This window comes from Scyliorhinus torazame, chromosome 2 (genome assembly GCF_047496885.1).
Source record: "Scyliorhinus torazame isolate Kashiwa2021f chromosome 2, sScyTor2.1, whole genome shotgun sequence".
NCBI lineage: Eukaryota > Metazoa > Chordata > Chondrichthyes > Carcharhiniformes > Scyliorhinidae > Scyliorhinus > Scyliorhinus torazame.
In genome coordinates this window covers 270,106,701-270,132,706 of record NC_092708.1, presented here as the reverse complement: position 1 = coordinate 270,132,706, position 26,006 = coordinate 270,106,701, and the positions used below count along the sequence as shown (strand labels likewise).

Sequence of the window (26,006 nt, the reverse complement as noted above, 5' to 3'; positions counted from 1 at the left end):
GAGCACCCGGAGGAAACCCACGCACACACGGGGAAGATGTGCAGACTCCGCACAGACAGTGACCTAAGCCGGAATCGAACCTGGGACCCAGGAGCTGTGAAGCAATTGTGCTATCCACAATGCTACCGTGCTGCCCTAATGTGATTTTAATGGACATTGCCATGTACAGAAATGAACCTCTAAGAAAATAAAAGAATTTTACAATATCGAGTGAAATTTTAACAACTCTGCTATGTTTATCTCTACATCTTACATTCATATCATTATTCTTTTGGTAAATCCTTTTTTCGTAATTATAACTTTATAACTTCCCCTGCATGTGTAGCTTCTGTGCTGTTACTGTTGCACAATGTAGGCATTGTATAATCCAAACCAATTTGCTTATTTCATGTTCTCAAATGTACCATCCCTTTGCACACACTGGAATTTTCTTCCTTCATGAAAGTGTACTCCGTACATTTCTTTACAGTGACCATCACTATCTGCAGGATCTGCTTGAAATATTATTTTTTCTTCTGCTGATGTTCAGTTACACACTCCACAACTGGATTAATCGCCATTGACAATTGCACAAGTAGCTTTAAATTGCTAACTGCTTGAAAATCATTTGTATTTCACAGTCCTTTATTTCTGATGTTTTGACTTCTTCCTATTTTCTCTAACTTTTTATTACAATCTTAATCTCAGAAATTGGATGTTTCCAACTCATGTTCCTGTGATAGTTTAATGTTGCCATTAAAAGGCCATTCATAATTTTCCAGTGAAAGGATTGGGACGGTGTGGGTGACAGTGAGAAAAGCAATTTCAGCACTTTGTTTTGGATTTTGGCTCTTGAGGCTGGTTCTTTTTTTTTCAAATATGTTTATTCAGATTTTCCAACAAAATTTTAACAAACCCCCCCCCCCCCATAACAAAAAGAAAAAAGAACACAAACACAACAATCGAAAATAATACAAGACTTCTACATTGGGTTTCCCCCGTATATAGTAACCCCCCCCCCATATGACATTCAAAGGTACCCTTGGGGAAGCCCCCCCCACCCATCCAAATACCCCCCTCGAAAGAGACCCCCCCACCCCCCAACCCTTGGGTTGCTGCTGCTGCTGACCTCCTCCTAACGCTCCGCGAGATAGTCTAGGAACGGTTGCCACCGCCTGAAGAACCCCTGCGCAGACCCTCGTAAGGCAAACTTTATCCTCTCCAGCTTGATGAACTCTGCCATGTCATTTATCCAGGTTTCCACACTGGGGGCTTCGCGTCCTTCCATAATAGCAAGATCCTCCGCCGGGCTACCAGGGACGCAAAGGCCAGGATACCGGCCTCTTTCGCCTCCTGCACTCCCGGCTCATCCGTTACCCCAAATAGTGCCAACCCCCAGCTTGGCTTGACCTGGACTTTCACCATCTTGGACATAGTCCTCGCGAAACCCCTCCAGAACCCATCCAGTGTCGGGCACGACCAGAACATGTCGACGTGATTCACCGGGCTTCCCGAGCACCTCCCACATCTATCCTCCACCCCAAAGAACCTACTCAACCTCGCCCCTGTCATATGCGCTCTATGAGTAACCTTAAATTGTATTAGGCTGAGCCTGGCGCAAGTGGAAGAGGAGTTAACCCTACTCAGGGCATCAGCCCACAGACCCTCATCTATCTCCTCCCCAAGCTCCTCATCCCACTTGCCCTTTAACTGCTCTACCGAGGCCTCCTCATCTTCTTTCATCTCCTGATAGATCGCCGAAACCTTGCCCTCTCCGACCCATACACCCGAAATCACCCTGTCCTGAATCCCCTGTGCCGGGAGCAACGGGAACTCCCTCACCTGCCGCCTCACAAACACCCTCACTTGCATATACCTGAACGCATTTCCCGGGGGTAACCCAAACTTCTCCTCCAGCGCCCCTAGGCTCGCAAACGTCCCATCTATAAACAGGTCCCCCATTCTTCTAATCTGCCCGATGCCAGCTCCGAAACCCCCCATCCATCCTTCCCGGGACGAACTGATGGTTCTCCCGAATAAGGGACCAAACCGAGGCTCCTACCTCGCCCCTATGCCGTCTCCACTCCCGTCTCCACTCCCCCAGATCTTCAACGTTGCCGCCACCACCGGACTCGTGGTGTACCTTGTCGGCGAGAGCGTCAGCGGTGCCGTCACCAGCGCCCTCAGGCTCGTGCCCCTGCAAGACGCCATCCCCAACCTCTTCCACGCCGCCCCCTCTCCCTCTATTACCCACTTACGGATCATCGCCACGTTAGCTGCCCAATAATAGCCACACAGATTCGGCAGCGCCAGCCCTCCCCTGTCCCTGCTACGCTCCAGAAACACCCTCTTTACCCTTGGGGTCTTATTTGCCCACACGAAACCCATGATGCTCCTACCTACCCGTTTAAAAAAGGCCTTGGTAATCATAATGGGAAGGCACTGGAACACAAAGAGAAACCTCGGGAGGACCATCATTTTAACCGACTGTACCCTGCCCGGTAGCGAGGGTGGCAGCACATCCCATCTTTTGAAATCCTCCTCCATCTGCTCCACCAACCGTGTCAAATTGAGCTTGTGCAGAACCCCCCAACTCCCAGTCACCTGGATCCCCAAGTACCGAAAGTTCCTTTCCGCCCTCTTCAACGGCAGGTCGTCAACCCCTTCCCTGGTCCCCTGGATGCACCACAAAGAGCTCACTTTTCTCTACGTTGAGCTTATAGCCCGAGAAGTCCCCAAACTCCCTTAGGATCCGTATGACCTCCACTATCCCCTCCACTGGATCTGCCACATACAGCAACAGGTCGTCCGCATACAGCGACACCCGATGTTCCTCTTCCCCTCGGACCAATCCCCTCCATTTCCTGGACTCCCTTAGTGCCATGGCCAAAGGCTCAATTGCCAATGCAAACAACAAGGGGGACAGGGGGCATCCCTGCCTCGTCCCTCGGTACAGCCGAAAGTACTCAGACCTCCGCCGATTTGTAGCCACACTCGCCACCGGGGCTCTATATAGCAGCCTGACCCAGCTGATGAACCCCTCCCCAAACCCAAACCTCCGCAACACTTCCCAAAGATACCCCCACTCCACCCGGTCGAAGGCCTTCATTGCGTCCATAGCTGCCACTACCTCCGCTTCTCCCTCCACCGATGGCATCATACTCACGTTGAGGAGCCTCCGCACATTAGTGTTTAGCTGCCTGCCCTTTACAAATCCCGTCTGGTCCTCATGGATCACCCCCGGGACACAGTCCTCAATTCTCGTAGCCAGCACTTTTGCCAGCAACTTAGCATCCACATTGAGGAGCAAGATCGGTCTATACGACCCACATTGCAGTGGGTCCTTGTCCCGCTTCAGGATCAGAGAGATCAGCGCCCCGGACATTGTCGGGGGCAGGGTATCTCTTCCCCCACCCCCGCCTCAATTAAAGTTCTCACTAGCAACGGGCCTAGAAGGTCCACATATTTCCTATAAAACTCGACCGGGAACCCATCTGGCCCCGGGGCCTTCCCTGTCTGCATGTTCCCCAATCCTTTAATCAGCTCCTCCACTCGTGCGCCTCCACCTTCACCGCCAGGCCCAAGATCTCGTCCTCGTTCTCCGAGGCTTTTTGCCGCACCTCTCGGATCGCCGCCCCTTGGGCCTTCTAGGTCTCTACTAGCTTCTCAATCGCTGCCTTCGTTGGCGCCAGCATTTCGATTTTCAGCTCCTCAATGCAGCGTTTAAGAAACCCCTGCTGCTCCTGCTTGGTCTCCACCCGCCGCCATCTTGCTTTTTCTCCCTCTCACTTTTCGCTGCTCCAAGATCCCTTTTTTCACCGCTCCACTCCTGGTCCAATCCATATACTGTCGGGGGGACCTTGCTGTCACCTTCCCACACTGGAAGCCGTTGAACAAGTGCCGTTGGGGCCCCTTTAGAGAGCCCAAAAGTCCGTTCCCGGCGGGAGCTGCTGAACGTGCGACCTATCCAGGCATGGCCGCAACCGGAAGTCCTTGAGGCTGGTTCTTGGACAGAACATACGGTCAGCCTATTTGAGATTGTCTGTAATGGTAAGAAATATATTCCTAACCAACCCTGTGTTTGCTTTTAAAACCAGGAATGGGAAGAAAGGAGAAAGCAAAATATCGAAAAGATGAATGAAGAAATGGAGAAAATAGCTGAATATGAACGTAGCCAACAGGTAAAAATATTTACGTCTTTTACGTTCCTGCTATTTAAAAAAAATCCTTTTCTCTTCCTGCCACATACCAAAAAAGGTCAGATTTTGTCAAGTGCTCAATGTCTGCACATATAGACAAGTGTGTGTTTTTAAATAAAAATAAATTTAATGTGTACAACCAAAATTTCAAAACAAATGAAATTAAAACCTTCCATATTCTCTTCAAGGCATTACGTTGCGAGACATCCCTCCTCTACACCCCTAACAACGTCTTCATTCATACATTTCTTTTTGTAAAATTACCAGAGTTGATGCAATCACTCATTTAATTTTAGAGATTTCCTTTCTCACCAGCATTTATTTTTGGTTGAAGCTGGCAAAGTTGGTCTGTAACATTTTCTCACCCACTTTTCTTTCCAATATGACCACCCGTCAATCTTCTAAATACCAGTGGATACAGGACCAGCTTGTCCAACCTTTCCTCGCAAGATAACATTTCTCCCATCCCAGAGCGAACCTTCTCTAAACTGCTGCTAATGCAATTGTATCCTTTATAAATAAGGAGACCAAATTGTACGCAGGACTCTGAAAGTAGTCTCACCAACATCAACTGGAGCAAAACATTCCTACTTTTCTATTCCATTCCATTTGGAACTTTCAAGTGGTTATTGGATACTTGCACTAGCATGATTGGGAGTAGGTTGATTTGAACTTAGTTTCAGACTAGTTCAGCACAACATTGTGGGCCAAAGGGCCTGTACTGTGCTGTACAGTTCTATGTTAGCAATAGATTACAACATTCCATTTGCTGTCCTAATAATTTGCTGACCCCTCTGGAATATATGGGTTCTGAGTACCCACTCTGGGCAATTGGCCTTTGGATACAATAGCTCCATCTGTGTTTTAGGATAACTGACATCACCACTATCCAGTCCATTGCCTGTTTTATTCTGTTCCTCAGGACCTGCAGCACAAAATACAGAAACATTTGAGGTGCAAGGTGCCTCATTTACTTATATGAATGTTCAGAGTCTGAGATGTTTAATTAATCCTGATTAATCATGAGGAATGAACCATAACAGCTTGATTGCCAAGTACTGTCATACAATCATGAACCATTACACTACCAGGTCTTTTCCTTTATAATGCACCAAATTTCCTGAATCAAATTATTTTTTGAATGGTCTTATATGATGCCTCAGAGTTGGCCAGATTTTCTATGACACCATGGCCTTGATGAAAGTCAGTCATTTCAGTTATTAGGCAGCATAAAGTTTGCATTAAAAGGAATAGACATGGGTTAGTTAGTTATACATTGCAATCTCCATGCCAATCTTCAGGCCCTTTCCAGTTTTTCCTGTGGAATCTACTATTGTTTCAAGTAGACAATGTACATTGTAATACGTTATACAATAAAGACGTATGTAGCTAAACTGTGAACGTTGGACATTTAACATGAGAGTGTCAATTTTTAACATGCAGTGTTTAGAGTTTTTATATGGGAACTTAGATCTCTAGGGGTGGAGTTGCAGCATATTTTAGTGTACGATTATTGGATTTTGTTTAACAGGAGTTTGATTTTTAACATGGTGGTGAGAAGGGAGGCCATCATTTTTAACATATGCTACCCACTAAGGGATAAGAGGTTCCTCCATTTAAGATGGAGGCAAGGAGGAATTTCTCCCATGCCATATCAGTAAAACAAGTCAGGCTGGCTGTGGACAAAGGGGAGACCTGCTGTCAGGGCATAGAGAGCCCCGCCAGTGGTAAAAGCTGTTCTCAGAGGAAGACCCCATTGCCTTCCACACTAACCACCTCCAACTCCCCCTCACTGGTGCCTGCCTGACTGACCCCAGCAACCCCACTTAACTGCATTCCAGGGCTTTCATGGCTACTCCTTGGTCTGGACCTTATGCAGTCCCAACAGTGGCCACTCCTTGAAATTCCAGAAAGCAGGCAGGTAAGTGTCTGTTTGGGATTTAATCTCTCTGTGTTTTGGAAATGACTGGCAGGATTACACTGACTCTGGCTGGTGGACTGGGCCCCCACCAGAATCATTAAATAAGTTTCCATCCCCAGAGTATGACAAAACATTTATATCTAAGCGCATTCTTTATTACTATATGTACTAACTGGATGCATTCTTTTTGTATAGAAAAAGGAATATAAACTTTCAAAAGCTGATTAATTGTTAGGTGGCTTATGAGAATCTTCTAAGCCGTGTATATAAAAGTGGTGCTTGGGCAGCACGGTGGTGCAGTGGTTAGCACTGCTGCCTCACGGCGCCGAGATCCCAGGTTCGATCCCGTCTCTGGGTCACTGTCCGTGTGGAGTTTACACATTCTCCCCGTGTTTGCGTGGGTCTCACCCCCACAACCCAAAGATGTGCAGGGTTAGGTGGATTGGCCTTGCTAAATTGCCCCTTAATTGGGAAAAAAATTAATTGGGTACTCGAAATTATTTTTTCAAAAAAATAAAATAAAAGTGGTGCTTGATCCTTCACCTAATATATGTATTGACATGTAGAAAATTCAGTTAAATTGCAAAACAAGAAAGATTGGGCAGACCTGTATTTATATAGTGCCTTCCTCAGAAATCTCAAACCTGACTTCCGGGTGCGGCGATGACCAGCTAGGTCGCACGTTTCGGCAGCTCCCGGTGGAACGGACTTTTGGGCTCTTGATAGGAGCCCCAACGGCAATTTTAACGGCAAAAAACACTGTGCTGTAATCCAGAAGGGAATCCCCCCTGGACACGGATGGAAAAAAGAGAGGAAAGTGGCCGGATTGCGGTGGATCCTCTAGAGCAGCGGCCAGGAAGGCAGGCACAAAGCAAGATGGCGTCGGAAGGAGGCAGTTTAATATGGGGCCCTGGCCAACAAGAGTTCCTGCGGCGTTGTGTGGAAGAACTCAAAAAGGAGATGAAGAAAGAGCTGTTGGCCCCGATATTAGAAGCGATTGAGGGGCTAAAGGAGGAGCAAAAGACCCAGGAACAGGAGCTTCGGGTTGTGAAGGCAAAGGCTGCTGAGAATGAGGACGATATACAGGGCCTGGTGGTGAAAACGGAGATGCACGAGGCACAACACAAAAGGTGTGTGGAAAGGCTGGAGGTGCTGGAGAATAATGCGAGGAGGAAGAATTTAAGGATTCTTGGTCTTCCCGAAGGTGTAGAAGGGGCGGACGTCGGGGCATATGTGAGCACGATGCTGCACTCGTTAATGGGATCGGAGGCCCCGACAGGTCCGCTGGAGGTGGAGGGAGCCTATCGAGTTATGGGTAAACGTTTGGGACAAAGTGGGGGGGTGAATATGTGGGATGAAGGGGGGGAAAAGAGGGAAGAGATGACTTCCCAAGTTGTTAATCCTGCGACCCTGTAACTTTTCTCTCTTCCCCATGTCGTGGGGGAGGGGGGGAGGGAGGATGAGGAGCTGAGGGCGCCGGCCATTGGGGGCGTGGCCAAAAGGGAAGCGCGGGCTTTGTTCCCGCGCTATGGTAATCACAGCGGGAACAGGGAAGCAGGAAGGAGGGGGCCTCGCACAGTGTGAGCCGAGGTCACGGGGGAAGCCGAGGTCGGCCAGAGTTTGCTGATTTCTGGGAGCAACATGGGGGGTGCAATTACGCTAGTTTGGGATCTAGCGGGGGGGGGGGGGGGGGTTAACTGGGTTGCTGCTGCTGGGGAGAAGGGGGAGCTGGTATGGAGGGGGGTGGTCGGGGCGGGGGGGTGCCGCTTGGGGGAGATACGGCTACGTGGGAACCGGGTGAGGAGCCGGATTGAAAAAGGAGATGGCTAGTCGTCAAGGGGGGGGGGGGGGGGAAAGAGCCCCCCAAACCGGTGGATCACGTGGAATGTGAGAGGGCTGAACGGGCCGATTAAGAGGGCATGGGTACTTGCACACCTAAAGAAACTTAAGGCAGATGTGGTTATGCTTCAGGAGACGCATCTGAAGCTGATAGACCAGGTCAGACTACGCAAAGGATGGGTGGGGCAGGTGTTTCATTCGGGGCTAGATGCAAAAAACAGGGTGGTGGCCATACTAGTGGGGAAGCGGGTAATGTTTGAGGCAAAGACTATAGTGGTGGATAGTGGGGGCAGATACGTGATGGTGAGTGGCAAATTGCAAGGGGAGGCGGTGGTATTAGTGAACGTGTATGCCCCGAACTGGGATGATGCCAACTTTATGAGGCGTATGTTAGGACGAATCCCGGACCTAGAAGTGGGGAAGTTGGTAATGGGTGGAGATTTTAATACAGTGCTGGACCCAGGGCTGGACAGATCGAGGTCCAGGACCGGAAGGAGGCCGGCAGCAGCTAGGGTGCTTAAGGACTTTATGGAGCAGATGGGAGGAGTAGACCCGTGGAGATTTAGCAGACCTAGGAGTAAGGAGTTTTCGTTTTTCTCCTATGTCCACAAAGTTTATTCACAAATAGATTTTTTTGTTTTGGGAAGGGCACTGATCTCAAAGGTGAAGGGGACGGAGTACACGGCTATAGCCATTTCGGATCATGCTCCACATTGGGTGGACCTGGAGATAGGGGAAGAAAAACAACAGCGTCCACCCTGGAGAATGGACATGGGATTATTGGCAGATGAGGGGGTGTGCTTAAGGGTGAGGGGGGTGTATTGAAAGGTACTTGGAACTCAATGATAATGGGGAGGTACAGGTGGGAGTGGTCTGGGAGGCGCTGAAGGCAGTGGTTAGAGGGGAGCTGATATCTATTAGGGCACATAAAGGAAAGCAGGAGGGTAGGGAAAGGGAGCGGTTGTTGAAAGAACTTCTGAGGGTGGACAGACAATATGCGGAGGCACCGGAGGAGGGACTGTACAGGGAAAGGCAAAGGCTACATGTAGAATTTGACTTGTTGACTACGGGTAATGCAGAGGCACAATGGAGGAAGGCACAGGGTGTACAGTATGAATACGGGGAGAAGGTTGCTGGCCCACCAACTGAGGAAAAGGGGAGCAGCGAGGGAGATAGGGGTGGTGAGAGATGAGGAGGGAGAGATGGAGCGGGGAGCGGAGAGAGTGAATGGAGTGTTCAAGGCATTTTACGAAAGATTATATGAAGCTCAGCCCCCGGATGGGAAGGAGAGAATGATGTGCTTTCTGGATCAGCTGGAATTTCCTAAGGTGGAGGAGCAGGAGAGGGTGGGACTGGGAGCACAGATTGAGACGGAGGAAGTGGTGAAAAGGATTGGGAGCATGCAGGCGGGGAAGGCCCGGGACCAGACGGATTCCCAGTTGAATTCTATAGGAAATATATGGACTTGCTGGCCCCGCTATTGATGAGAACCTTTAATGAGGCGAGGGAAAGGGGGCAGCTGCCCCCGACTATGTCAGAGGCAACGATATCGCTCCTCCTAAAGAAGGAAAAAGACCCGCTGCAATGCGGGTCCTACAGGCCCATTTCCCTCCTGAATGTGGACGCTAAGATTCTGGCCAAGGTAATGGCAATGAGGATAGAGGATTGTGTCCCGGGGGTGGTTCATGAGGACCAAACTGGGTTTGTGAAGGGGAGACAGCTGTACAAATATACGGAGGCTGCTAGGGGTAATGATGATGCCCCCACCAGAGGGGGAAGCGGAGATAGTGGTGGCGATGGATGCCGAGAAAGCATTTGATAGAGTGGAGTGGGATTATTTGTGGGAGGTGCTGAGGAGATTTGGTTTTGGGGATGGGTATATCAGGTGGGTACAGTTGCTGTATAGGGCCCCGATGGCGAGCGTGGTTACGAATGGACGGGGGTCTGACTATTTTCGGCTCCATAGAGGGACGAGGCAGGGATGTCCTCTGTCCCCGTTATTGTTTGCACTGGCGATTGAACCCCTGGCCATAGCATTGAGGGGTTCCAGGAAGTGGAGGGGAGTACTCAGGGGGGGAGAAGAACACAGGGTATCTCTGTATGCGGATGATTTGTTGCTATATGTGACGGACCCGGCGGAGGGGATGCCAGAGATAATGCGGATACTTGGGGAGTTTGGGGATTTTTCAGGGTATAAACTGAACATGGGGAAAAGTGAGTTTGTGGTGCATCCAGGGGAGCAGAGCAGAGAGATAGAGAATTTACTGTTGAGGAAGGTAACAAGGGGCTTCCGGTACTTGGGGATCCAGATAGCCAAGAATTGGGGTACATTACACAGGGTTAATTTAACGCGGTTGGTGGAACAGATGGAGGAGGACTTTAAGAGATGGGACATGGTGTCCCTGTCATTGGCAGGTAGGGTGCAGGCGGTTAAAATGGTGGTCCTCCCGAGATTCCTTTTTGTGTTTCAGTGCCTCCCGGTGGTGATCACGAAGGCTTTTTTCAAAAGAATCGAGAAGAGTATTATGAGTTTTGTGTGGGCTAGGAAGACCCCGAGAGTGAGGAGGGGATTCTTGCAGCGTAGTAGGGACAGGGGGCTGCTGGCACTACCGAGCCTAAGTGAGTACTACTGGGCCACCAATGTTTCAATGGTGTGTAAGTGGATGGGAGAAGGGGAGGGAGCGGCGTGGAAGAGATTGGAGAGGGCGTCCTGCAGGGGGACTAGCCTACAAGTAATGGTGACGGCACTGTTGCCATTCTCACCAAAGAAATACACCACAAGCCCGGTGGTGGTGGCTTCATTGAAAATTTGGGGGCAGTGGAGACGGCATAGGGGAAGGACGGGAGCTTCGGTGCGGTCCCCGATAAGAAACAATCATAGGTTCGTTCCGGGGAGAATAGATGGGGGATTTGGAGCATGGCAAAGAGCTGGGGTAATACAACTGAGAGATCTGTTTGTAGATGGGACGTTTGCGAGTCTGGGAGCGCTGACGGATAAATATGGGTTGCCCCAAGGGAATGCATTTCGGTACATGCAATTGAGGGCTTTTGCGAGGCAACAGGTGAGGGAATTCCCGCAGCTCCCGACGCAGGAGGTGCAGGATAGAGTGATCTCAGAGACATGGGTGGGGGATGGTAAGGTGTCGGACATATACAGGGAAATGAGGGACGAAGGGGAGATCATGGTAGATGAGCTGAAAGGGAAATGGGAAGAAGAACTGGGGGAGGAGATTGAGGAGGGGCTGTGGGCTGATGCCCTACGTAGGGTAAACTCGTCGTCCTCGTGTGCCAGGCTAAGCCTGATACAATTTAAGGTGTTACACAGGGCGCATATGACTGGAGCACGGCTTAGTAAATTTTTTTGGGTAGAGGATAGGTGTGCGAGATGCTCGAGAGGCCCAGCGAATCACACCCACATGTTCTGGTCATGCCCGGCACTACAGGGGTTCTGGGTGGGGGTGGCAAAGGTGCTTTCGAAGGTGGTGGGGGTTCGGGTCAAACCAAGCTGGGGGTTGGCTATATTCGGCTCAAGGGTTCACCAGGTGGTGGCAACCGTTCGTCGATTACCTCACAGAAAGATAGAGGGAATGGAAAAGAAGTAGACAACAGCAGCAACCCAGGTGGGAGGGGGGGGGGGGGGAGGAATCGAACGGACTCTCAGAGATGTTATTGTATATGTATAATATGTATAGGTATTTGCAATAGGTAATTGTATATTGGATTGTTGGATTGTATTTTTGGAGAGTATTTATTTTGGACAAGGCAGTTGCCATTCAGTTTTGTTTTTGTTTTTGTTTATATATTATTTATTTATTTGTTTAAAACTGGCCACTGTTATTTATATTGCTTTATTGTTGTGTAAAAGAAACACTACATACTGTTCTGTTTGGCCAAAAATCTTGAATAAAATATATTAAAAAAAAAAGAAATCTCAAACCTATCAAGGGGTTTTATCTACAGTGAAAATGTTCTGTAGAAAACCCTGATTTATTTCCTTAGAAACATCACATAAGCAGTATTATGATCCAGGACCAGACCCCAATAGTTGCTAGGATACTGGACAGAACCCCCAATATTTTATGTAATTTGTAAGGAAATTGTGAGGAAAGGATTCACTTAGGAGTGATTTCACGCACAAATAGGGCTATGGTGTATTAAATCAAACTTTATTACTATCACAGTATCACTAACTTTAACATCATAAAGACAAATAGCACTCAGTACCAATTTAATAACACTTACAATACAATGAACAATCCTAACTGCTATTTTAATATCCACTCAAACAAAACCTATCTCTGGTCAAAATCCACTTTTAAATACAGTTAGAAGACTTAGGAATACATGCTGTTAACAGATGTTTCGGATAAACCACTTGGACAACGAGATCCTCCAGGAAACAGCTTACAGATTCTTGCCTCTGTGAAACCACTGTTTAAGCTACCAGCCTTTTCAGAAACCTTTGTTCTGTTCACAGGCAAATCTTTTCCTCATTGTCATGAGATCAACTGCTTCTGATCTGTCCCCAGTCAAATCTTTAACTACATGTTTTGAAAGAAGCTGCTAGTCTGTCCACAGACTGATCTAAAACCCAAACTGTATTGAGAGCACAGCTTCTTGTCTGTTCATATCCCAATCTAAAACTAAACTCAAACTCCAGAAACTGCCTAAGTCCTGGCTCCTCCCATTAACTATATCATCTTACTAAGCTGAACACAATGTGTTACTACAATAATTAAATACTCCGCAGAGAACCCTCTTAATATAAACAAAAGTCCATTAGCCTACTTTTATGATGCTTTAATTGCATCTCAGTCTTCAAAAAGCTTAGCTGTCTTTCAAACCAGGATTTTTAAAAACATGACTACGGCAGTCACACACTAACCCAGGCTTTTAACCCTTACTGCACTAAACATACAATACAATATATCTGAAATTCCTACCTTCGTCATAGTAGGAATAAGAAGAATCACAAGTTGATCTATTGATGTTGGTTAAAGAACATGTGTTGGCGGAAATACTCCTATATCTTTGCGCTATATGATCATTAACATCCACATGAATGATTGGGGCAGGTAGAAGGTATCTTGGTTTAACATTTGTTATGGATGGCAACTGACGAGCAGCATTCTCCATCACTATAATGAAATGTCTACTTCATTAATGTGCTAAATGGTAGCATGTGACTGTGACTGGAAGAGATTTCTGCTTAACTTAAACTAAACAAATTGTTGCATTTGTATAGTGCCTTCCATGACTCGAGGACATCCCAAAGTGCTTAATGACCATTGAAGCATATGACCCTTGTAATGTAGGAAACAACAGCAGCCAATTGAGACACAAAGCTCCCATCAGCAAAAATGTAATAATAGAATCACCCTATCTATTTTGTATACCTGGTTTCGCCTCCACATCCTTCTGGTAGTGTGGCGACCAGAATTGAACACTATACTCCAAGTGTGGCCTAACTAAGGTTCTATACAGCTGCAACATGATTTGCCAATTCTTATACTCAATGCCCCGGCCAATGAAGGCAAGCATGCCGTATGCCTTCTTGACTACCTTTTCCACCTGTGTTGCCCCTTTCAGTGACCTGTGGACCTGTACTCCTAGATCTCTCTGACTTTCAATACTCTTGAGGGTTCTACCATTCACTGTATATTCCCTACCTTCATTAGACCTTCCAAAATGCATTACCTCACATTTGTCTGGATTAAACTCCATCTGCCATCTCTCCGCCCAAGTCTCCAAACAATCTAAATCCTGCTGTATCCTCTGACAGTCCTCATCGCGATCCGCAATTCCACCAACCTTTGTGTCGTCTGCAAACTTACTAATCAGACCAGTTACATTTTCCTCCAAATCATTTATATATACTACAAACAGCAAAGGTACCAGCACTGATCCCTGCGGAACACCACTGGTCACAGCCCTCCAATTAGAAAAGTATCCTTCCATTGTTACTCTCTGCCTTCGATAACCTAGCCAGTTCTGTATCCACCTTGCCAGCTCACCCCTGATCCCGTGTGATTTCACCTTTTGTACTAGTCTACCATGAGGGACCTTGTCAAAGGCCTTACTAAAGTCCATATAGACAACATCCACTGCCCTACCTGCATCAATCATCTTAGTGACCTCCTCGAAAAACTCTATCAAGTTAGTGAGACACGACCTCCCCTTCACGAAACCATGCCGCCTCTCACTAATACGTCCATTTGCTTCCAAATGGGAGTAGATCCTGTCTCGAAGAATTCTCTCCAATAATTTCCCTACCACTGAAGTAAGGCTCACCGGCCTGTAGTTCCCTGGATTATCCTTGCTACCCTTCTTAAACAGAGGAACAACATTGGCTATTCTCCAGTCCTCCGGGACATCACCTGAAGACAGTGAGGATCCAAAGATTTCTGTCAAGGCCTCAGCAATTTCCTCTCCAGCCTCCTTCAGTATTCTGGGGTAGATCCCATCAGGCCCTGGGGACTTATCTACCTTAATATTTTTTAAGACACCCAACACCTCGTCTTTTTGGATCTCAATGTGACCCAGGCTATCTACACACCCTTCTCCAGACTCAACATCTACCAATTCCTTCTCTTTGGTGAATACTGATGCAAAGTATTCATTTAGTACCTCGCCCATTTCCTCTGGCTCCACACATAGATTCCCTTGCCTATCCTTCAGTGGGCCAACCCTTTCCCTAGCTACCCGCTTGCTTTTTATGTACGTGTAAAAAGCCTTGGGATTTTCCTTAACCCTATTTGCCAATGACTTTTCGTGACCCCTTCTAGCCCTCCTGACTCCTTGCTTAAGTTCCTTCCTACTTTCCTTATATTCCACACAGGCTTCATCTGTTCCCAGCCTTTTAGCCCTGACAAATGCCTCCTTTTTCTTTTTGACGACGCCTACAATATCTCTCGTTATCCAAGGTTCCTGAAAATTGCTGTATTTCTCCTTCTTCCTCACAGGAACATGCCGGTCCTGAATTCCTTTCAACTGACACTTGAAAGCCTCCCACATGTCAGATGTTGATTTGCCCTCAAACATCCGCCCCCAATCTATGTTCTTCAGTTCCCGCCTAATATTGTTATAATTAGCCTTCCCCCAATTTAGCACATTTATCCTACTCTTATCACTTGTCCACCAGCATTTTAAAACTTACTGAATTGTGGTCACTGTTCCCGAAATGCTCCCCTACTGAAACATCTACCACCTGGCCGGGCTCATTCCCCAATACCAGGTCCAGTACCGGACCTTCCCTAGTTGGACTGTCTACATATTGTTTTAAGAAGCCCTCCTGGATGCTCCTTACAAACTCCATCTAAGCTCCTGGCACTAAGTGAGTCCCAGTCAATATTGGGGAAGTTGAAGTCTCCCATCACCACAACCCTGTTGTTTTTACTCTTTTCCAAAATCTGTCTACCTATCTGCTCCCCTATCTCCCGCTGGCTGTTGGGAGGCCTGTAGTAAACCCCCAACATTGTGACTGCACCCTTCTTATTCCTGATCTCTACCCATATAGCCTCACTGCCCTCTGAGGTGGGCTCCCGCAGTACAGCTGTGATATTCTCCCTAACCAGTAGCGCAACTCCGCCACCCCTTTTACATCCCCCTCTATCCCGCCTGAAACATCTAAATCCTGGAACGTTTAGCTGCCAATCCTGCCCTTCCCTCAACCAGGTCTCTGTAATGGCAACAACATAATAGTTCCAAGTACTAATCCAAGCTCTAAGTTCATCTGCCTTACCCGTAATACTTCTTGCATTAAAACATATGCACTTCAGGCCATCAGACCCGCTGTGTTCAGCAACTTCTCTCTGTCTGTTCTGCCTCAGAGCCCCACTGTCCCTATTCCCTAGATCTCCCTCAATGCTCTCACCTTCTGACCTATTGCTCCCATGCCCTCCCACCTGCCATACTACTTTAAACCCTCCCGTGTGACACTAGCAAACCTCGCGGCCAGGATATTTATGCCTCTCCAGTTTAGATGCAACCCGTCCTTATATAGGTCACACCTGCCCCGGAAGAGCTCCCAGTGGTCCAGATAACGGAAACCCTCCCTCCTACACCAGCTGTTTAGCCACGTGTTTAGCTGCTCTATCTTCCTATTTCTAGCCTCACTGGCACGTGGCACAGGGAATAATCCCGAGATTACAACCCTAGAGGTCCTGTCTTTTAACTTTCTGCCTAGCTCCCTGAACTCCTGCTGCAGGACCTCATGCCCCTTCCTGCCTATGTCGTTAGTACCAATATGTACAACGGCCTCTGCCTGTTTGCCCTCCCCCTTCAGGATGCCCTCTACCCGTTCGGAGACATCCTGGACCCTGACACCAGGGAGGCAACATACCATCCTGGAGTCTCTTTCACGTCCATAGAAGCGCCTATCTGTGCCACTGACTATAGAGTCCCCTATTACTATTGCTCTTCTGCACTTTGACCCTTCTGAACATCAGAGCCAGCCACTGCTCTGGCTGCTGCTGTTTTCCCCTGATTGGCTATCCCGCCCGACAGTATCCAAAGGGGTATACCTGTTCGAGAGGGGGACAACCACAGGGGATTTCTGCACTGACTGCCTGCCCTTTCTGGTGTTCACCCATTTCTCTGCCTGCACCTTGGGTGTGACCACATTTATATAACTGCGATCTATGACGCTTTCCGCCACCTGCATGCTCCTAAATGCATCCAATTGCTGCTCCAACCGAACCATGCGGTCTGTGAGGAGCTCCAGTTGGGTGCATTTTCTGCAGGTGAAGCCATCCGGGACGCTGGAAGCCTCCCGGACCTGCCACATCTCACAGTCAGAGCACTGCACCCCTCTAACTGACATTGCGTCAATTAATTAAAATTAAAAGTTTTTTAAAAATGTTTATATAATTAAAAAAAATTTTTTTTTAATTACTGTTAACTATCTGTTTCCTAGCACTAGTTTTCTAATATAAATGCGAAAGCTAAATATAGTACTCTCCGATCTCTGGCTTAGATACCCCTCTAAATTATAATGAAGTAATTATGTTTAATTCGTTACCAATGCTTAATTTTTTTAATTTAGTGTAGATTCCCAACCAGCCACTCAGGTCACAGCTTTTCTGTTATGTCACTTCAGTTTCCCCCCGACACACACAATTTGAAAAGGGTATAAAAGTAAAAATGAGTAAAAATCACTTACTTACCTTCTTACCTTCTGAGTGTCTTAGATGTTCTCAGGTTCTCTCCCTGACAGAGACTGCTCCTCCTCCTCTGAACGGCTCCCGAAACTAGGCCGCAATCTTTTCAATTGTTGCGCAGGACGTTGTCCCCTGCATCTTATGCACCTCTAGCCATTTAGACTGGGCGTCAATTAATAGAAGGAACATGGATCCTTGAAAAGGGCCTGCAAAATCTGCATGCAAGCGTCCTGCCCTGGCCATTCCCAGTGATGTAGGGGCGCGGCCGGCGGAAGCTTCTGATGCTCCTGGCAAATGGAGCAGTTTTGGGCCACCTTCTCAATGTCGGTGTCGAGGCCTGGCCACCAGACATAACTCCAGGCCAACATTTTCATTTTGGTCACACCTGGATGCCCATTGTGCAAGTCTGTTAGTAACAGCTACTGGCCTTTTTCCGGGACAATCACACGCGTCCCCCACAAGAGGATGCCGTCTTCCACGCTGAATTCTGACAGCTTGGAGGAAAATGCCCGCAACTCGCCTGGGAGCTGTCTATGCTGCCCACCATACAGGATTATGTGCCGAACCTTTGACAGGACTGGCTCCGCCTGGGTCCACTCACGGATCTGTGATGCCGTGACAGGCAAGGTGTCCATAAAATTTAGGGTTGCAACCACCTCACCGGTCGTGGGGGTCGACATGGGGCCAGTCGATAAAGGCAATCGGCTCAGTGCGTCGGCATTTGCTATCTGCGTTCCTGGTTTGTGCTCCAGAGAATACTCGTATGCAGCAAGCAACAAAGCCCAGCGCTGGATCCGTGCGGAAGCAATGGGCGGTATTGGCTTATCCTCTCTGAAAAGTCCCAGCAGAGGCTTATGATCAGTGACGATAGTGAAATGGCGGCCATACACGTACTGGTGGAAGCGTTTCACCGCAAAAACCACTGCCAGGCCCTCCTTCTTGATCTGCGCGTACTTTTTCTCCGCTGCAGTCAATGTGCGGGAGGCGAAAGCTATCGGTCGCTCGGCCCCGTTCTCCATCTTGTGGGTCAGGATGGCCCCAATACCATACGTGGATGCATCACATGTGACGAGCAAAGGCTTTCCAGGATCATAGTGGGTGAGTAACCCAGACGACAACAATTGTTGCTTTACCCGCCGGAAAGCGGTTTCTTGCGGCTGACCCCAAACCCAGGTGTGATTTTTCTTTAGCAGAAGGTGCAAAGGGGCCAGCGTAGTTGCCAGATTGGGGAGGAACTTCCCGTAATAGTTTACGAGACCGAGAAAAGAACGAAGATGCGAAGTGTCAGTCGGGGCGGGGGCCTGTTGAATCGCACGCACCTTCTCTGCGACGGGCTGCAAACCATCGCGGTCCACCCGATAACCTAGGTAGACTACTTCCTTTGCCTGAAATACGCATTTGTGCGACGTAAACGGACTCCAGCCTCCAGATTTTCCAAATGTTCCTGCTCCGATGTCCCTGTTATCAAAACGTCATCTAAGTAGACAGCAACACGTGGTAAACCTCTCAAAATGCCCTCCATAACACGTTGAAAAATTGCGCAGGCAGAGGATACTCCAAAGGGCAACCGTGTATATTCATACAGGCCCCGGTGTGTATTAATTGTTACATATGGTCGGGAGGCAGGGTCCAGCTCCAACTGCAGCTAGGCGTGACTCATATTTAATTTTGTGAACGAGAGTCCACCTGCAAGCTTCGCGTAGAGATCCTCTATGCGAGGCATTGGATATCGGTCGAGTCGGGAAGCCGTATTCACTGTAAGTTTATAGTCGCCACACAAGCGAACTGTGGCATCTGGCTTCATTACAGGTACAATTGGTGCTGCCCAGTCAGCAAAATGGACGGGCCACACTCTCCAAACGAGTGAGCTCCCCTTCTACCTTCTCGAGCAAGGCGCGCCCGGAAATAGCGCGGCGTGGCTCCTGGTTCGACTTGGATACGGGCTACGGCCCCTTTTATTTTCCCCAAACCAGGCTGGAATACATCTGGGTATCGTGCTAGCACCACAGTCAAACCTTCAGAAACTGTTTGGAGGATGTGCTGCCATTGCAACCGCAAATGGCAACCAGTCCCGACCCAACAGGCTGGGCCCATGGCCGCACACCACGATAAGTGGGAAACGCCCCTCCGGGCGTCCATAAACAACAGGGGTCATTGTAGTTCCCGCAATGTCCAGTGGTTCCCCCGTGTAGGTGGCCAACCTGGCCTGTGAGTCGGTTAATGTAAGGGTCTGTATACCCGGTCGAATGTCCTCTGGGCGATCACGGAGACCGCTGCGCCAGTGTCCAACTCCATCTCAAGCGGGTGGCCATTGACCCGTACTGTCACCTTAATGGGGGCCACACGGGGAGCTGCCACACAATGCAGCTTCAGGCAGTCGTCCTCCGTCTCCACGTCCTCAGGAGTAATCGCCGCAGGTTCATCCACATGGAAGGTACGGTCCCTGGGCTGGTCCCAGTTACGGCCCCTGGGCTGGTCCCAGTTTCAGTTGGAACGACGGCACCTCTGCGCCCCCAGGACCGCCGTCCGCGACAGGGTCGGCGCCTACAAGCCTGACACAGACATGGCTCCTCATCCATTGGTTCTGGAGAAGGCTCCCTTCGGGGAGGAATGTCCGACGGCCACTGCCGTCAGTCCGGACGTTGCCTCGCCCAAGGTACCGCAGGAGTGCGGGGGGACGTTTTCGGACGGAAGGGGTTGCGCCCCAAGGCATGCACTTCCATTCCCTGTAGCTCCTGCACTCCTCGTTCTGCGCTCTCTCGGGACAATACTATTTGAATGGCCTGTTGAAAAGTCAATGTTGGCTCAGCTAACAACTTTCTCTGGGTGGCCACATTGTTAATACCGCAAACCAAACGGTCGCGTAACATTTCTGACAAGGTCTCACCAAAGTCACAGTACTCCGCAATCCTGCGTAGCCTGGATAGAAAATCAGCAAAGGATTCTCCAGGGGTCCTCTCAGCGGTATTAAACCGGTAACGTTGGACTATCGTGGACGGGGTTGGGTTAAAATGTTGCCCCACTATATTCACAAGTTCATCAAACGTTTTGGTGTCCGGCGCAGCTGGGTACGTAAGGCTCCTAATCACCCCAAACGTATGCGGGCCGCAGGCGGTGAGCAATATGACCACCTAGCGCTCGTTTTCGGTGATATTGTTTGCCCAGAAATAGTAACGCATCCGTTGTGTGTACTGGTTCCAGCTTTCCAGCGCAGCATCAAAAACATCCAAACGTCCGTACAGAGGCATGGTATAATAGAAAACAACTTCCAACCTGTATCCAACAAAAATCCAGGGAGGTGGCTTCAGCAGTGTAGACAGCTAGTCACTTTAACCCTCGTCGCCAGTTTTGTGAGGGCGACGAAGAATCCAGCACGAGTTTTAAGGATACAAAGTAATAACATTTATTTACAATACACATATATATATATATATAAAACAGCAGCAGCAACTTCCCTTGCTGCACACTGCTTCCTGCTGGTTCCAAACTGGCCAGCTTTATTTATACTTGGAGTTTACTAATGGTTTCCCCGCCCCCCTCATTGGGGAAGCTCATACTCCAACAGGATTGTGGGACTGTCATTAGTCCCCAGCCAATGGTAAGCAGGCAGGTTATAACAGTCTCTGAGTCAAATTCTGAATTTACTTCGATGATACCGGCAGCATATCCAAGAAGCTGAGGGCGAGCACTATTTCTTGTAGTACTGGGGATGGTGGTATCGTTCAAGGCGGTGGAAGTCGACTCGGCACCTACGTTCGAGATTTGGGCACCTGGTCTGTGTTGGAAACAGGTAATTGTAACCTGCTAGAAGTAAAGCCCACCGCTGGACTCTGGCTTCTGCAATAAGAGGAATAGGCTTGACCTTGTGAAATAACCCTAAGACTGGTTTGTGATCGGTGATGATCTCAAATTGATGCCTGTGCACATACTGGTGGAATTTCTTAACCCTGTAAATGGTGGCTAAGGCCCTCTTTCTCAATTTGGGAGTACCAGCACCCTTCTTAGCCTTGATCAACCCTATTTACACTCCCTTTGTCTTTCTGTCCATGACATCTTTGTCAATCTCCATCTTTCACTGGCCCTCTATCCAGCCCGACTGCTCCACCCCCTCCACACAACAGTATAAATCTGATCCTGTTTCCATTGCTCACTAGCTCAAAGAGTCATCCAGACTCGAAACGTTAGCTCCCTGCTCTCTCCACAGATGCTGTCAGACCTGCTGAGATAATCCAATGTTTTCGGTTTTTGTTTCAGATTCCAGCATCCGCAGTAATGTGTTTTTACCATAGTAAATAATCATGCCCAAAAAAGATTTCAGTTCTGACACGTTCTTAGATGCTGGTACTTCCTTGATAATTTTTACTTTCCTTCCAGAGGGTGTAGCCTTTAGCGTCAACTTTAAATCCAAAGTAAGTGATTTTATGGGCCTGAAATGTACACTTCTTTGTTTTGTGTTGTACCCCTGCCTCTCCACATTTCTTGAGTACCTCTTCAAGGTTTGCAAAATGCTGCTCTTGTGAAACTCCTGTGACCAAAGCACCATCTAAGTATACCACTACTTTGGGTGTATCTTGCAAACCGTCCATGGTGCGCATGCTGAAGACACACACCAAAAGGTAACCTGGTGTATTGTGGGTGTTAGTCGTTACTAATTTTCTTGAATCCTCATCCAATTTCAATTGTTGATACATATGCCCATGCCTAGTTTTGTATACATTAAGCCCCCCATTAGCTTTGCATAAAGGTACTCAATCTTTTGAATTGGATATCTGTTCAACTTGGCTGATTGATTATGGTCAATTTGTAGCCCTCACAAATGCAGACTGTTCTGTCTGATTTCAGTACCGGTACAATGGGGGAAGTCCTTTCAGAAAATTGAATTGGCTCAGTGGACTAGTAATCCAGAGACCCAGGGTAAAGCTCTGGGGACTTGGGTTCGAATCCCACCAGGGCAGTTGGTGGAATTTGACTCTGGGATTAAAAGTCTAATAACAACCATGAAACCATTGTCAATTGTCGTAAAGATGATTCACTAATGTCCTTTAGGGAAGAATATCTGTCATCCAAGTCTGGCCTCCATGTGACTCCAGACCCACAGCAATGTAGTTGACTCTTAAATGCTCTCCGGGATGGGCAATAAATGCTGGACCAGCCAGTGGCACCCACATCTCATGAACGAATAAAGAAAAAAAATTCCCATTCTTCCAAACATTTAAGTTCTGCATCGACTTTTTGATGTAAGGCATGTGGCATTGAACGAGCACTGTGAAATTTTGGGGTAGCATCTGAATTTATGTAGATTTTAGCCAGCACGCCCCAAATTCTGCCTAACCCATTTTGAAAGAATTCAATACATTTAAAAAAAACTTCTTGTAAACTGTCGTCAGCAGTACCGAAGATCTGTAGCCAATTCAGGTTTATTTAAGGCAACCAATCTCGTCCCATGAGACCAGGCCCCAGGCCTTTTGCAATGATGATCGGTAGTTGAACAGACTGGTGCTGATAAATTTCTGGCGTGGATGTAACTCGCATATTTTTAGGGTTTCCCCCCCCATATGTAGCCAATTTAGCTATTGTATTATTTAACTTTAGGTGTTGAATTCCATGTTGAAGATATTTAAATGTCTGTTCCCCTACGATGGTAGAAAACCCACGGGTATCCACTTCCATGTTTAATGGCCACCTGTTTACCCAATTTACTCATCTTGACATTCAATTGATATATCCCCGATTCCTCTTCTGAATCAGGTTCTCGAGTATGCACTGGAGTCCGTTTTCTTTTGTTCAAACAGCTGCATTCTTTTTGGTTTGGCACTTAATCCGGAAATGGCTCTCAGATTGCAGCCAAAACAGATAGAATCCCGGAACTTGCATCCTTCCTGGGGGTGATCCCCCCTGCACTTATAGCATTCATCAGAATTTCTGGGTAGTTGACTCTTTTTTTTCTCTTCTGTCCCCTGCCTTGCTCAGAATTTCAGCTGTATCTCACCTGCGCACTCAACTCTGCCCTTCTAACTTGCAAACGTTTTGCGTCATAGCTGATTCACCTCGCCTGCCTGTAACTCGAGAGCCCCTTTCTCTGCACACTCAATCGCCTGAGCTATTTCCATGGCTTTCTCTAGGGAAATCTTATTCTTTTCTGGCAACGTTTTCTGTACGTTATTCATGCTGTAAATCTGTCTCGTAGCATGTCACTCAGTCATGATCCAAGCTTGCAAGACTCCACCAATGCTGGCAGGGCCAACATTATGGCCCATCTTTAAATGACCATGAGCAGGTGGTGGTGAACTGCCACCTTGAACTGCTGCAGTTTATCTTCTGCGTGATACGCGCTGCCCCACAATGGGACAGTGGTGGAGAGAGAGAGTTCTAGGTGGTGGATGGGGTGCTGATTAAATGAGCTGCTTTTTCTTGGATGATGTTGAGCTTCTTGAGTGTTGGAACTGCACTTATCCAGGCAATGAGAGTATTCTATCGCATTTGTGACTTGTGCTTATAGACTGTGAACAGAATTTGGAGATCTAGGAGGCGAGTTACTTGCTACAAAGTATCTGACTTGCTCTTGTCATTACAATATTTATATGGCTGGTCCAGTTATGTTTCTGGTCAATGGTAACCGTCACATTGTTGATGGTGGGGGGTTCAATGATGGTAATGCCATTGATTGTCAGGGGGAGATGGTTTGATTTTCTTTTGTTAGAGTTGGTCATTGCTTGGCACGAGGGTGGTATGAATGTTACCTGCTACCTGTCAGCCCAAGCCTGAATCTTGTCCAGGCCTTGCTACATGTGTACACGGACTGCTTCAGTATCTGTGGAGTTGCAACTGGAACTGTGCAATCATCAGCAAACCTCTGAACTTTATGTAGGAGGGATGGTCATTGATGAAGCAGCTGTGGTTGGGTCTTGGATACGATCCTGAGGAACTCCTGCAGCAATATCCTGGGATTGTGATGATTGGCCTCTAACAAACACAACCATCTTCCTTTGTGCTGGGTATGACTCTGACTAGTGGAGAGTTTCCCCCTTTTTGCTAGGTCTCCTTGATGCTACACTTGGTCAAATGTCAAGGGCAGTCACTCTCACTTTCTTTCTGGCATTTAGCTCTTTTAACTATGTTTGGAGCTGAGTAACTGAGGCACGATCAATTGGACAAAAGACAACAGTTGAATCCAACTGAGGCTTTATTGCTATGAGATGTGTGGCCTCACACAGCAGCTGGCGAAATTGCTGCTGGCTGGAGGACACACATATTTATACCCCGCCTCCTGGGCAGAGCCAGCAGGCAGGGACTACTGGCGAACCTGTAGTACATGTCCTACCGTACATCACCTAATACAGGTGCAACAGTGGTTTACCACATTCACCCCCTGTTAAAAATTGAGTCCGGCGGGGGAGGTGGATAACTATATACAACAATGAGTTAATATTTACAAGATTTGAGCAAACAAATGTCCTTTGATGTCCGGTGGACCGGTCAGAGGTTTAGCCGATCCGGGGCCTTGATGTTCCTCTGCGAGCGACGCAGTGGTGTCAACGATGTTGATGCTGATCTGGTCGATGGTGACTCCGAGAGCGTGCAGAAATCCTCTTCATCATCTGGCGTGGGCAGGGGGGAACGGATGGTCCTGGGTGGGGGGGTGCTGTTGGGAGCGACGGGGAACGGGAGGTTGGCGGAGGGGGTGTGGGGGTGGAACCTGCTGGTGCTAGGTCCCTGAGGGAGACAGTATTCTGGCGGCCATCGGGGAACGCCACGTAGGCGTACTAGGGGTTTGCGTGGAGCAAGTGCACCCCCTCCACCAATGGGTCCGCCTTGCGGAGTCGGACGTGCTTACGGAGAAGCACGGTTCCCGGAGCTGCGAGCGACACCCCGGATGTGGACTTCCTGGGGAAGGCAAAGAGATGTTCATGGGGTGTATTGTTAGTGGCAGTGCAGAGTAATGAGCGAATGGAGTGGAATGCATCAGGGGGGACCTCCTGCCAGCGGGAGGCCGGGAGTTTTCTGGACTGTAGGGCCAGCTGGACGGCCCTCTATACTGTCCCATTCTCCCTTTCTACCTGTCCGTTTCCCTGGGGGTTATAGCTTGTTGTTCTGCTGGAGGCGATACCCCTGCTGAGCAGGTACTGACGCAGCTCATCACTCATGAATGAGGATCCCCTGTCACTGTGGATGTAAGCGAAGAAACCGAACAGAGTGAAGATTGTGTTGAGGGCTTTAATGACAGTGGCAGACGTCATGTCGGGGCATGGGATGGCAAAGGGGAATCTGGTGTATTCGTCGATCACACTGAGAAAATATGTGTGACGGTTGGTGGAGGGGAGGGGGCCTTTGAAGTCCATGCTGAGGCGTTCAAAGGGGCGGGAGGCCTTCAGGCGCACGCGGTCCGGCCGGTAGAAGTGCGGCTTGCACTCCGCACAGACCTGGCAGTCCCTGGTGATTGTCCTTACTTCCTCGACGGAGTAGGGCAGATTTTGTGCCGTAATGAAGTGGTACAACCGTGTGACTCCTGGGTGACAAAGGCTGTCGTGCAGGCCCGGAGTCGGTCTACCTGTGCGCTGGCACATGTGCCTCGTGATAGGGCGTCTGGAGGTTCGTTGAGTTTGCCGGGGTGATACATAATCTCGTAATTATAGGTGGTGAGCTTGATTCTCCACCGCAAGACCGTATCCTTTTTGATCTTGCCCTGCTGTGTGTTGTTGAACATGAAGGCTACCGACCTTTGGTCAGTAAGGAGAGTGAATCTCCTGCCGGCCAGGTAATGCCTCCAATGCCGCACATCTTCAACGATAGCTTTGGCCTCCTTTTCGACGGATGAGTGCCGAATTTCTGAGGCATGAAGAGTGCGGGAAAAGAATGCCACGGGCCTGCCTGCCTGATTGAGGGTTGCGTCAAGGGTGACGTCTGATGCGT

General features: G+C 48.5%; 1 protein-coding gene across 16 annotated transcripts in view; it reads left to right on the top strand.

Annotated features, from left to right (window-relative positions):
• LOC140398474 (coiled-coil domain-containing protein 9B-like) overlaps positions 1-26,006 on the top strand; it is a 426,742-nt gene that overhangs the window by 128,866 nt on the left and 271,870 nt on the right. For all 16 annotated transcript variants that reach the window (XM_072487250.1, XM_072487265.1, XM_072487233.1 and 13 more), the window contains one exon: positions 4,077-4,160. In XM_072487250.1, coding sequence (XP_072343351.1) covers positions 4,077-4,160 — 84 coding nt within the window. The remainder of the gene's footprint in view (positions 1-4,076; positions 4,161-26,006) is intronic.